The sequence below is a fragment of the Triturus cristatus genome, chromosome 10 (assembly GCF_964204655.1).
Source record: "Triturus cristatus chromosome 10, aTriCri1.1, whole genome shotgun sequence".
In the NCBI taxonomy this organism is placed as follows: Eukaryota; Metazoa; Chordata; class Amphibia; order Caudata; family Salamandridae; genus Triturus; species Triturus cristatus.
In genome coordinates, this window is record NC_140593.1 from 459,039,202 (window position 1) to 459,052,515 (window position 13,314).

The 13,314-nt window shown below is 47.8% G+C and overlaps 1 protein-coding gene across 8 annotated transcripts in view; it reads right to left on the minus strand.

Annotated features, from left to right (window-relative positions):
• The window catches only part of PARD3 (par-3 family cell polarity regulator), a 1,320,414-nt gene that overhangs the window by 556,347 nt on the left and 750,753 nt on the right, over window positions 1–13,314 (minus strand). For all 8 annotated transcript variants that reach the window (XM_085631870.1, XM_085631866.1, XM_085631868.1 and 5 more), the window contains exon 15: window positions 5,691–5,841. In XM_085631870.1, the coding sequence (XP_085487996.1) occupies window positions 5,691–5,841 (151 nt within the window). The remainder of the gene's footprint in view (window positions 1–5,690; window positions 5,842–13,314) is intronic.

Below are 13,314 nucleotides of genomic sequence, written 5' to 3' on the forward strand. Positions count from 1 at the left end.
GCAGAAACTGGCCATTCACATGTGGCATAGCAGGGAAAGGTGAGTTGACAATGTACAAGTACAAACACCTGTACTTGTACCGTGATGTTGTCGGAATGTCCACTGTCCCGCAACATATAGGCATCTCCCTACAAACAGTCACAATGTACACTGGCATGCAGTCTGAATGTAAACATGTACAATGCGACAACATACATGTGAACACAATGTTAAACTGCATCTCCCCTTCACATTGCAGAGGGAAATTCAACAACACCTGCAGAGCAGACCCAACCTCTCTTCTCTGATGACGAAGAGGACCCCCACACCTTTGACTCTTATGCCCTCCAACAGCTCATGGAGAGCCTCTGCAGCCCACTTCCAGGGGCAGGGCAGCCCAGCTGCTACGAGGAGAACCCACCCCTTGCACAGAACACACACAGGCAGCACCCACCACCACGGCTGCCTCCCAGGACCCCCACGACGAACACATGGCCTTCCAACGCCGTGTGTTGGGGTGCCAGGAGAAGCTGGCTGAACAGGTGCAGGTGGGGTTCGACCACATGGCAGACAAACTAGACGCCATACATGGGTGTCTAAGCCCAATCCGGGACCACTCACAGTCGCTAACAGACACCGACAGTCAGCTCCATGCCCTCCAACGAACCATGGCTGACATTGCCAGAGTTCTGACTCTGAGACAAGAACGACTGTCTAGTCAGAGTGGCTGCAGTGAGCTCGCCTGGGAGTTGGAACTCATGCGGAGGCTCATGGAGAACATGGAGCGGACGCGGGCGTAACGATCGGCTGCCACGGATGCACACGAGCGAGAGGTAGCGGTGTCACTCAATGCCATAAAGACCCTCCTCATGGCATTGCTGCCACAAGGCCTGGGGTTGATGCATGCTGCTGCTACCACTCCATCCACATACCCGGCCCCTGATGTGTCAGTCCCACACAGTGCTGGAGGCAGAACACCACCATCCACATGTGAGGCACCTGAAACAGCAGAGGACGAAGATGCGGATGAATCTGCCCTCATGGTCAGAAGGAAGCGGTAGCATTCATCCCCACCATATGGCCTGTTTCTACTTGGTTCTGCCCTCTGCATCATCACCTTCCACTGTCTCCGGATGCACTTGGCGACACTCACCTTGGACCTCGACATGGACTGCCATATTCTGTTTGGTCACCAATGACACAGCTATCAGACTGCGGACTGAACTCCTCCTTTTCTGATGTACTTGTCATTCCCTGAGGGACTCTGGCTGGCCCTCGACAGGCTATCAATGTAATGTGGGTTTTGCATGGCCCTGTAATGCTGCAGCTACGACACTCCATTGAATGTGTATTAAACATTCATTGTCACACCGATATGTCTATGATCTTGCAAGTGTGGAGGTATGGATGAATGTAGGGTCAATGATTCCCCCTTAGGTACACGTTGCTCAAGTTGTGGGACTTGGGTCACAGGGTGACACATTGCCGATTGCGTTCCGGGTTGCGCCGACATTAGAACGGAGAGACACGCATTAGTCACTTCCCTGTCCAGCCCAGAACGGAAGCACGCCCAGAGCCAAGGGGCCATTGTTCACACCCTTATGCTAGACTAGCATACGCCAGGCCAGCCCACTCCTCTTACGCTCACAGGGGGGGACGACAACGCTACATGTCCCATGTCTTCCCTGTAGGGATCTGCTGCTCACAGGTCTAGTTGTCCGCATGCCACAGCCACTCCCTCAGGGCTGGTTCACACCCACACCACACCGGCGTCACAGGACATGTGACCCTGCCACTAAAAAGGGCCTGGCGCACATGCTGGACGCCATTTCCACTCTCTCCAACTGGGTGACTCCGTGTGGGTATCATTTATGCATGAGGGCCTAGGGCCCTGCCACATCACATTGCCCAGTGTGACATGATGGCGTCCACAGCACGAGACTCAATCATAAAGGGTCCATGGCTTGCGGTGCACAGACTTGTGTGCACCGGATACACTGTGGCAGGCACAGGCACACCGCCACGGGATGGTGTCTTTCGGTGCACTGAGGTTGGTGCATCTAAAGTGCTGAGCGGGTGTGCAGCCTTCGATGATGCGCCGTCGAGACGGTCCGGAATCGTGGCATTGGTGGGAGCCCTGCTGGACCGCAGTGTAGGCCTGAGCCAGCGGGCAGTGCAGGCCTACCACCACATGGCGTCGCCTCGCAGTTCACAGAGTTAGTGGCACCTCTAGTGCTGAGTGGGTGTGCAGACTGCGATGAGGCATGGTGCACTGATATGTTCTCTGTCATAGCGAAATCAAGACCCAGAGCCAAGTGTGTGACCTGGTGGCCCGCGGTGCGGTGCTGCATGATGTGGAGGGTGCCATGGTCACAGGCCCGGGGCTTGGGGCTCCCAGCGGCTCGTGGTGGGTCCCCTTGGAGACACGCAAGTGGCAGAAGGTGAGCAGGGAGGCCTGAATGCGGAGGGGCAGGCAATATCTGCTGGGTGGGGGGAGGGGCTGGGGTGCAGCAGCATGTGTGCGCAGGGGCGGGCAAGTGCGGATGGCTTGTGCTACTGTATGGACTCTGCCATTCAAGTCTCTGGCAACTGTTTCAGATGAGGGACCTGGGGGACTGCAGTGTGTACTGGCATGTGGTTGGAGAGAATATATATATATCTCTCTCTTCTCTTCTCTTCTCTTCTCTTCTCTCTCTCTCTCTCTTCTCTCTCCTTTGATGGGCACATGACACACCTTCTTATCTGTATTTCTGTCTTGCAGGCTGTGACTTACAGAATGCCCGGAGAAGACCCGCTGTGCCTCTTCAAGATTGTTGTTTTTTGTTTAATCTGTAATAAATTTCCATTTTTCTGGCCGCACCAGTAAGTTAGGTGTTGTGATTGTGCGACTTCAGGTGATTTGTTTGGTTCATGATTTTGTGGTGTTGATGTGCATTCTCTTTGTCTAAAGGGAGGGGGGGGTCCTAGGGGTGGTGGCGGTGGGTGTTGTTGCCCTATTGGGGCTCCGGGCTGCATGTTCAGTTGCTCGGGGGCATCTGTTGTTCTTCATGTTTGGCTCTGGGCTGTGCTCCCTTGGCTGCTGCCGGTTGTCTTCCGACTTTACACCAGGTCAGAGCAGGTGTTAGTTTCCTGCTGCTAACGTGCCTTTTTTCGCCTGCTTTGTGATCTTATCGCCGATGTGGCTGGTCCTTGAGAATGTTGTGGGGTGGTGTTGTCGCGGCTTTTTGCTCGGGAACGCCTACTCTGCATCTCATTCGCGATAGTTGCCAGGGTCATCTGTGGCGATGTTTTTTGAGGATGCTATCGCCGGAAAACTGGTGATATGGGCTGTTAGCACCGGCTTGTGAATGGGGCGGTAAATTTATCGTGACTTTGGCTGCGATAAAGTGCCTATAACTCGGCGATAGCTCCTTGAGAATAAGCCCCTCTGTTTCTGTGGCTTTCCTCCAGCAGAAGTGGACTAGAGAGTGGTCTAACCAACTATTACTCAGAACCTCACCCATCTCAATCCAACTTTTTAGAGAAAATAGGGCCAAGAAGATGCCCCCGATAAGTAGGTAGGCTTATCCACTAATGCTTTCATATTCCAAGCTGACAAAATGCCACAAAGGCGGGAAGCAACATTATCCTCCGCCTTGTCCAAATGCATATTGAAGTTGCCCAGAACTGTGAGATTCGAGTATCTTAGCATAAAACTGGACAGCCCCTCCTCTAATGAGGACAAAAAACTGGTGGCTGAGCTCGGGGGATGATAAATCAGCAGCCTGGACAACGATTTGTTAGAAGAAGGGGAGAGACAGAAGCCAGGGATTCTTCTTTTGAGATTTCAGAGATTACAAAGGAGCTACGTTTCAGAGAGTGTCTAAATATTGGCAATACACTCTCCCCCACACCCCTCGCCCTCTTTCTGGCTCTGTCCTGATGAACCACAGCCTAACTTGGTGGAAGAGCAAAAGCAATATCAGGTGCAGCACATTCTGTCATCCAAGTTTCAGGGAGGAAGAGGATATCTAAATGTTCATCTTTGAGGGGCTCAAAAATATGCAATGCATTTCTATATATTAGAATACAGTCTTTGCCATGAATGGCAGAAGCATCATTACATGTCAAACCTAAAAAAGGCACAGTCACAGTGCACACCCCCATCAGAAGCCGTATGAAAGAATCCGACATGCTTGATGCCTTTCTAAAGTTTGCGTCTGCTAGGGTTCCTAACTGCACCACAAACATGTACGTTTAAGTTTACCATCACCCTAACACAGGGCACCCCATACTCCTACCTAATGCTGTACACAACATCAAATCATCTGTGCTCAAAACCCCCCCAAAAGAGGGGCTGACTCGCTTGGCCTGCTATACAGCAATCTGTTGCCCCCCACCACCCAAGCTGGTTCTGCACAATAGAAATAGTACATACACAGACATCCATTTCTATTACAGTACAGTGGATGACTGGTAATTCCATATAATCAGACACTAGAGTTAGATTTTCTAAAAAGTACCCTTCTTTTAGTATATGGGAATCGCTCCAGCTGGTAAAATAGCATTTTGCTTGGTGTGTTGTAAATCCTCGCGCCCTTCCTAGCCCTGTGTTTAGTGCATATGCTGACGAACGCCATCATTTCTTACTGAGGCAAACAATGCTTATTGCTCATGTTAACCCGCATTTTACAAAATTCAATCAAGGTGCCTTTGGAGTAGAAAGGACGTGAACATTTCCCGCCCATTTCTTGTTGCGCGCGCTAATACTCAGACAGCATTGATTTTGCTCTTACAAATCCAGCCCTTCTTTTGTGGGCATTCGCTAGAAATGTCAGAAAATCACGGGAGCTCATTTGTCTGCAAAAATGTCGAATTCTTAGCACGGCGAGGCGCTGAAAAGGCAATCGCTGTGCTAAGATGGTCACCCAGAGGCTCTCTGGCTTGAAAAAAAAAAGTGTTATGAATAAAGATGCCTTTAATGTCAGCAGCTTTTTTTTAATCAAATGCTTCCTTGTGCTTTAAATGTGCTAATCCTTTACAAACTAATCCCATGATGAGCTGCTCAGGAACACCAACCACTCCAGTGGTAAGGCAAGTCTTTATTAACGGGAGATGTTCGCGGGAAGCTGAATTGCTGCAGAACAAGTGCTAATAACCTCATAGGCCACAGGAGACTTCAGAGCCAGCATGGGGCAGAATACAAACAAAGGATGCAGAAAATTACTAATACCACTTTGAAGCCAAAGCTCTGAGCAATTCCGAACCAAGCACCTCAAGGAACCGCTTAGAGGACCCTCAAGAGTATAATGCGGCAAGTATTTTGCTCTTTTTCTTTTTTTACTGCGGATTTCTTTTGCAAGTAGGATTATAAAGGAGGAAGCTTTACCATACTCTTAAAACCGACCAATAGCAATTCTGCAAACAAAGAAGTACATTTTCAAAACAAAATGGCCGCATTTTCCACTGAGAAAACCAGAATTGTGCATCTTGGCCTATTTTGACCATCTAAGGTATTCCGAAGCTTTGCACCACCTCTCCCGGGCATTGACGCAGGCATTGCTAATGTCTAGAACATTGAGCGAGGTACTCGCGTTTGGAAGGCTTGTTAGCAATTGTTGTCTGTAACTTCTGCATTACTTGTCTGCCGCATGCATAATTCATTAACCACCCTTCAATGAACCATGAAAGAGACACAACAGGATCTGATTAGCACCGCCGCCTTGACTCACCCATTATCCTCGTCAGCGTGGCGGTCCTTGTGGGCGAGTCGTCCGGACCTTCAATACCGGTGTAGAGCGAATGAGAAATTCTTCGTTCCCGGTCGTCCAGCATAGTTTCGATTGGCAGCTCGGGGACAGGGGGGCTACCAGGTGACTCCAACTGTATGAAAATTAAAATTTGCATTTAAGTTCCTTTGACAAGCATCAGGATTTGCAACAAAATGCCTTGGGCTGGCGACCCACTGGGAACTCTACGTCAAAATAATTAGCAACGACATATATGCTTAATGACCAACTGGCAGTCACTTAGCGCCATATCCCCAGGGTGATTTTTCAGATTTTAAATCTTTCAACAGGAAACCTTAATGGAAATGTGCCAATACCCTCCCTGGTGGGTGCATGACTCCTAAAAGGAACTGTGTTGAGATTTTGTAAAATAGCCTTAAAACGGTTTATAATCCTAAAACCGGGGTAAATGTAATTCTTTGAGCAGCAGCTAAGCATTGCTTCTTCCACAAAACAGTATTTTGGAAATTGGACACGGATAGGTAACTGTTCACCAGGAGGTCTGGTACATTTAGAACACAAAATAAGGAAGTTACCCAGTCGAGTGTAACACAAAACTATTACAAACTATAAATAACACTTTCTACCCTGCACTCTCTCGCATACCGAAATGTTTGCAGTAGTATTGATTTTAGTTTCTTTTCATTATCAGGGGATAACAGCATGATGCCATAGGGGCTGATAACTAATCAATGATTAACTCCATTCTGAATTTAGGGCCTGGACAAACTAAGAGTTTTATACTGGAAGTATAACAGCACTATGGATTCTGGGTGAAGGTAGAGTTTATGTCATGGGACAGTAGGGACAGATATCCCTGTGGCTCTATGAACAGGTAACATAAAAAAACCTAAGTTCCTCATCTGGTAACTTGCTAGCCACTACAACAAAAGCACAAACAGTAGGGTCGTCTGCTCCTCACAGAGAATATACTGTGAGTTGGTCCATCAACTGGCCGTTTCTGTTTGGGGGAAATCTGGCAATGTTCGAAATGTGCCAGGTTCTTTCTAACTGGGAAGGTTAATCTTAGTCTTCGTTTTAGTATCATCCAAGTAGACACATCACACTTGAGCGGGAATGGCTAACATGACTGGTGCCTGTGTCCAAGTAGACACACCACACTTGAGCGGGAATGGCTAACGTGGCTGGTGCCTGTGTCAAAGTAGACACTACACTTGAGCGGGAATGGCTAACATGACTAGTGCCTGTGTCCAAGTAGACACACCACACTTGAGCTGGAATGGCTAACATGACTGGTGCCTGTGTCCAAGTAGACACACCACACTTGAGCGGGAATAGCTGACATGACTGGTGCCTGTGTCGAAGTAGACACACCACACTTGAGCGGGAATGGCTAACATGACTTGTGCCTGTGTCGAAGTAGACACTACACTTGAGCGGGAATGGCTAACATGACTGGTGCCTGTGTCCAAGTAGACACACCACACTTGAGTGGGAATGGCTAACATGACCTGTGTCTAGGTAGATACACCACACTTGAGTGGGAATGGCTAACATGACTGGTGCCTGTGTCTAACTAGACACACGAGTGGGAATGACTAACATGACTGGTGCCTGTGTGCCTCATTGGGACCACAGTAAAAAATGTATGACTTCAGAATGTTTACACACCAACAGTGACGTCAAGGTCCCCCTCAACCATTCTCCGTCTAGCTCTTACATAGAATGTGCACTCATTGTGTCACCTTCCTACATAGTGGTTGCTTCACAATACAACAAATGCGGATGCATACAACGGTATATTAAGCGTCCGCTTGAGTAAAAGAAATTGGTTCCCTAAGCCACTCTTCTGAAAGGCACACCAGCCAATACAGTCTTCAATTGTAAATGTGAAATGTTACATATATAGTCTTCCAATGTAAATGTGAAAGGTTACATACAGCCAACTGGCTAAGACGTTGCAGATGCGCTTAGGACAATACATGTGGGCAAAAAGTGACATTCAGTAGGGCCTTTTCATTTTTTAATATAATGAAAAACAAACTAAACAAAATAAATATTGCAAAGAGATATGGGAGTTTACCTTTACCTTGAAAGAAAAGTCAAAAAATATGCACTATGTTGCTTTGTTCCAGCAATAACAATGCAGAGCTTGGACCTCAAAACTAGGCAACTTAGTTAAAATGTAATATACATATAGCGAAAGAACCTAAAATCAGTCCCAATTCATTGAGCTGTCAAACACACGTGAACTTTACTGAGGCGATGAGGGTTGAACGGCGCGAGGCTTTCAGGACAAACAAACATACGCATCACATCATCAGCCCAAAGAGTCCCCGGCACGGGCCATGCTGTACGGGACCCAGCATGGAAAATGAATGCGCGCCGCGACGAGTCTGAGAAAAATCTCCTTCAAGGGCAGCCGAGAAATGCTTAACTACAGCCTTCACAGCGGGGCTCCGAATCCAGCCCAGTGCGCTAAGATCTTATGACATTTGGGCGCTGGCGTAATGCCAGACAGAGAGATTGGGGGGGTCTGAGGTAAAAACGTCTGCATTCCACACAGATGCGCCCTGGATATTAGGTCATGGCGGGGAGACGAATGAGTAGTCTTTGAGTCATCGCAGGTTTGATATAAATGAGGTTTTACTGAAGCTCCCAGATATACGTTTTCTCGTTTGATAAGCGCTGGGGTGATGCTTCACATGGAAGAGTTATCAAACGCTGGTAAGAAGTGCTCACGTCTTCAGGGGAGAAATCATTTCAGTGCATAAGAGTCAGTCTGAGCAGGATTTCTCCAGTAGATGTATGTTGTGCTTTGCTTACAAGCCGCAGTCCTACTCAGTAGTAAGACATGAACCGGGTCGGGCCCTGCTATGAACATTTTTACCGAAAATCTCGAGTCATCTGCTATTGATTTATAAAGGAACTGAATACTTCTGCTATGTTTGTAACTCAACAGAAATGGAAAATAATAAAAAAAAAAAAATCACATGACAGACGTTTGTGCTGCAACACATGAGCTTGGGAGAAAGGAGCTCTCGGGGCGGTGCTGCCTGACAGGTGTGAAGGGCAGGGATTGGTCAGATTGGGGAGGAAGGGCTTTTATGGCTGATGTGAAGGGGCAGGCTGCCTCTTTGCCTTAAAACTTGGGCATTATTAGCCACATCTGAAGGTGATCAGTTACACAGGCTGGAAGCTGGTATTGGAATCGAAAGAAAGGTTTCGAGGGTAGCGTGGAAGGTTTTAGGTGCGAGGTTATGGCAAGTGATCGCGCCAAAGTGGTGGCTGTGGTGCTGAAGGAGGCTGAGGCAGGAGAGCTTTTGGATCCCTGGTTGTTCGAGGCGGCCTGGATTAAAGGACAAACTAAAGTATGCCTAAAAGAAGTGACGGATGGAATGCTTGAATGCATCTCAGCCACTGGTAATCACTCGGGCAGCATCTCAGTCAATCATGGTTTTGCACACTATGCCACTTCAGTTTGGACCAGCCATATGCAAATCAGTCTTGACCCTGCTCTAACAGGAACAGTCCAGACCGAACTGCCAGGCCAGGTCTTCCCTGATCACAAAACAGGCAACCCAGAAGCAGTTTCGCCCTAGTTAGGGTTCATCAGGCAGGTATAGCTTGGTTCCAGTGACAGTGTGCACGGGACTCATGTCTGGGCATACCCATCCCACTTAGGGCAACAACTTGTGTTATGGTTCAGAGAGGACTGGCGTGGCAGTTCAGGCTGGACTGTTCCCATTCAAGCAGGGTCAAGACTGATTTGCTTATGGCTGGGTCCAAACTGAGGTGGCATGATGTGCAAAATAACAACAATCTTGGAGGCCACACCCCACCCACAAAAAGGAACAAACAAGTCTTTTTTGCCCCTACCCAGGGTAGACAGGAGGTTTGCCCCAGTTTTGGCACTCAGGGCCAGAAAGCCCACTGTCTGCCAGTCATATTTTTACATTAATTAATCAGGTGGTTCTGACCCATGCTATCATCTGCCCCACCCTAACAACTAAAGCCTTAACAGTCTTTCTGTTCCCCTGTGCATTAAGAAAACCCAGCACACCGGCAAACAAGGGGACATTTGATTCCTTTGTGTGTTGTTTTTACATATGGGCCAGGAGAGTGTGACTAACTCCCAATAACCTTCCAATGGTGAATGGCTGCACATGTTGGGCTTTGGTAGGCTGTCACGTGGGAAATCCTTCCACACCCAGACAGTTCTGAAAACTGGACACCAGGGGGAGTCCACCGTAGTGTGCTTCGCGTGGTTCCTAAAACATTTTCTTACCCACAATGCCCTGCAAACCGCAAACTTGGATTCTGAAAAAATACTTTATTCCTGTGTTTGTGTGGAAAACTGCTAGAATCTGTGGGGACCCACAACTCCCATTGGCCTCGGTTTGAACAGGAACGGATACAACCAAGGTCAATGGGATTCCCCTTGCAAGGGCTTCCATTGACCTTGATTGATCAGTTTCTGTAGCGGGCACTAGTCTTAGCCAAAAATGGTGCAGCATTTTTATTGGCACAAGTGGGGTCATGTTAAGCGGTAGGATTTTTGTAGATTTGTGAAGTTTCTATCACAGCAAAGTAAGGAAAATATGTGATTTCAGACATAGTTTGAGGTTTGCAGGTCATTGCGGGTCAAAAAACCACATGGGATCCATGCAAGGCACATCACCTTGAAAATCTCCTGGTTATCTAGTTTTAAAAAATGTCTCTGGTTTGTTGCTTTGCATGTGTGGCACCACAGCATGCTCCCAAATACTGCAGATACACCAACTGCTTATCTATCAATGTAACGCTTTAGGGCCTTTTTGTATCGCGGTCTCATGGCCAACCCACACAAATGGATTACCGTTCTTATCAGGGGACAAGTGGGGACTCAGGGTGGTAGGAAATATGTGGCTTTCCACAGACTTCAGAACTTACTGTCACAGAAATGTGAGGGAAAGGTGTTTTTTATTAAAGTTTTATGTTTGCAACAGATTGATTCAGGATAAGAAAAACCTGATGAGAGCCATGCAGGTCACCCCACACTGGATTCCCATAGGTGTCTAGTTTTCAAAAATGTGCACGTTTGCTAGGCTTCCATAGGTGCCAGCTGAGTTATAGCCCCAAATTCACAACTACGCACTTTGCAAAAAAAGGGTCAGTTTTGAGTGGAAAAATGTGATGTATGCATGTTGCATTTTGCGCCATTTCCTGTAGCAGGAACTAGGCCTACCCACACAAATGAGGTACTATTTTAATCCCCATATTTGGGGGAAAATATGGGTGGAAGGAAGTTTGCGGTTCCCCACAGATTCCAGAACTTATTATTCATTACTTACAATACAGTTTTGGCAAAACGACTTTCAATTTAGATACAACAAAGACAAGCCTTGAGAAAAAGCATCATCCCTACAATTATCAGAGAGGCATTTCAGGATTAAGACACAATACAGTCAGCATCATTAAACACAAAAGTAATGTTTCTCAACTAAGAGGGAAGCATTATGATAAAAAGGGAGACACGGTTAAACCAAACAGCTATAGCTCTGGTGCCAGCAGTGTATGTGGAGTGATGCATGCAGGGTGGAAGGCGAAAGCACCTGGGGAAGGCTGAAAGTAGGAGAGCGTTGCGAACAATCTCCTCCGGGCAATCTGGAGGAAGGAGAGATGGCCAATGCAATGAGTGACTACAGTTTGTTCTTGGGGCGCCTGTAAGAGATAGATGTGACCCAGTAGTACATGTCATTCAAGAGGGAAAGTAGAATATGCAAGCTCCGAATGTGGTACCCCGCGTCTCACAGCAGCTCGCAGTGAGAGTGTTTTGCCAGTAAATGTATAGCAGTGATGAAAAACGCTATTGTGTGGTTCATGCTTGGCGCTCATCTGTCTTCGCTTCTACCTTAAGTAAGAAAGTCCCCAAGCACCACTCACATGAAGTAGTTTTAGAATATGGGCTTTGGCTCTTGGTTAACATCTGCAACATTCCACGCCAATGTCTGAGTCCTGGGGGAGGGGGGGGGGGGGGGGGAGTTCAGGGGGCAGAGGCCTTCCAGTGTATGTCTATTCGACAATTAAACACCACATATGCCAGATCTACGAAGTGGTGGAGGTGTTTGTCCCCCTTAGATCTCCGGCATAATCCCAAAAGGCAAGAGTCAGGTGTGGGCATGGGATGGGGGGGGACGAAGGCTGCTCAGATATGATAGTTGTAAGACTGCACAGGACCATACCATGTGGACAAAAATCAGCATTTGGTTGTTTACAATGGGGACGTTCAGGGGAGAGCATCGGGAACATGTGTTGTATGCAGTGAATTGATAAGTAAGTGTGGTGCACATAGGTAAATTGAGTGAAACGGAACCTGGGATTGTGGGAGGTCTCCTTCACCAATTGTCCATGCCACATCTGTCAAAGGGTGCTGGAGAACCGCATCCTATTTTGAGTGTGTTGCATAAATAGGTGGGGGAGCATTAAGAGAAGTATAGAAGTATAAATGTACTGGATGGCATGCTGCGTGCCCACTGTGGACAGCATCGTGTGCAGTATCGCTGAGGTATTTGGCTTCACATCCCCGGCATTCCAGGTTTCTCGCAAAACATGCTGCATAGCATGATAGGTCAAGAATTGAGAAGCTCTCAAATCACATGCGTCCATCATGGCTTGGAAGGAAATGACGGTCCCCTCATTATAAAACTCGCCTGCGCTTTCAATCTCTGCAGCCTTCCATGGGGCAATGTCAACACACCGAATTACAGCCTGCACGCACTGCAATTTCCAGATAGCAATGAAGGGGGAGTAAGGAAGGTGAGGGCCTCTAGGAAATACATACCTACCCCAGCTACTGTCATCTGTTGCGTCTTTCCATGAGGGCGGACATCAATGGCAGAAAGCCATGTGTAGGTGCTAAAACCGTTCAGCACATTGCCAATGGGAGGCGATTCCGAGCTAGCCTAACTATGTAGCCATGCCAGCGGCCATTGCAGCTGTGCTGCAGCGTAGTAAAGTTCAAAACTAGAAGCACCAAAACGGACCTCCTCCAATGGACGGTGGAACTTGGTAACTGCAACCAGGCGCCTGCCTGCACTCCATAAAAGCTCAGGTAATAATCCATTTATTGTGCTGAAGGAGGACTTTGTGAGCATAAGTGGAATGGAGGCAAAGAAACAGAGCAGTCGGGGTAGTACTAGAGTTTTAGAGATGGCCACGGGTCCCTACAGAGATAGGGGCAACGAGCACCAGAAGGACAGGGATAGACTGATTCAGCTAACAGCTCTGTCAATGTTGCCCTCTTTAAGGCCACTCTCGGTGTGACAGATCCATACACCTAGGTATTTGAAGGTGTAATAACACCACTGCAAGTGCTTCCCTATGGGCTCCACTTGCTGTATAATCGGTCTGGACGCTAGTGGAAATATGCAAGACTAGGGTCAAATCACAAGTAGGCCAGATACATCCCCAAAGTCATCAAGTAGATTCATGATTTCAGGGGGTGCAGACCACACGTCGCAGAGACAGACTAGGGCATCATCCGCATACAATGAAATCACATGGTGTATACCTCTTTCTGGGATGCCTCAGTGCAGTGCTCATTGACGGAAATAACTATCCAGTG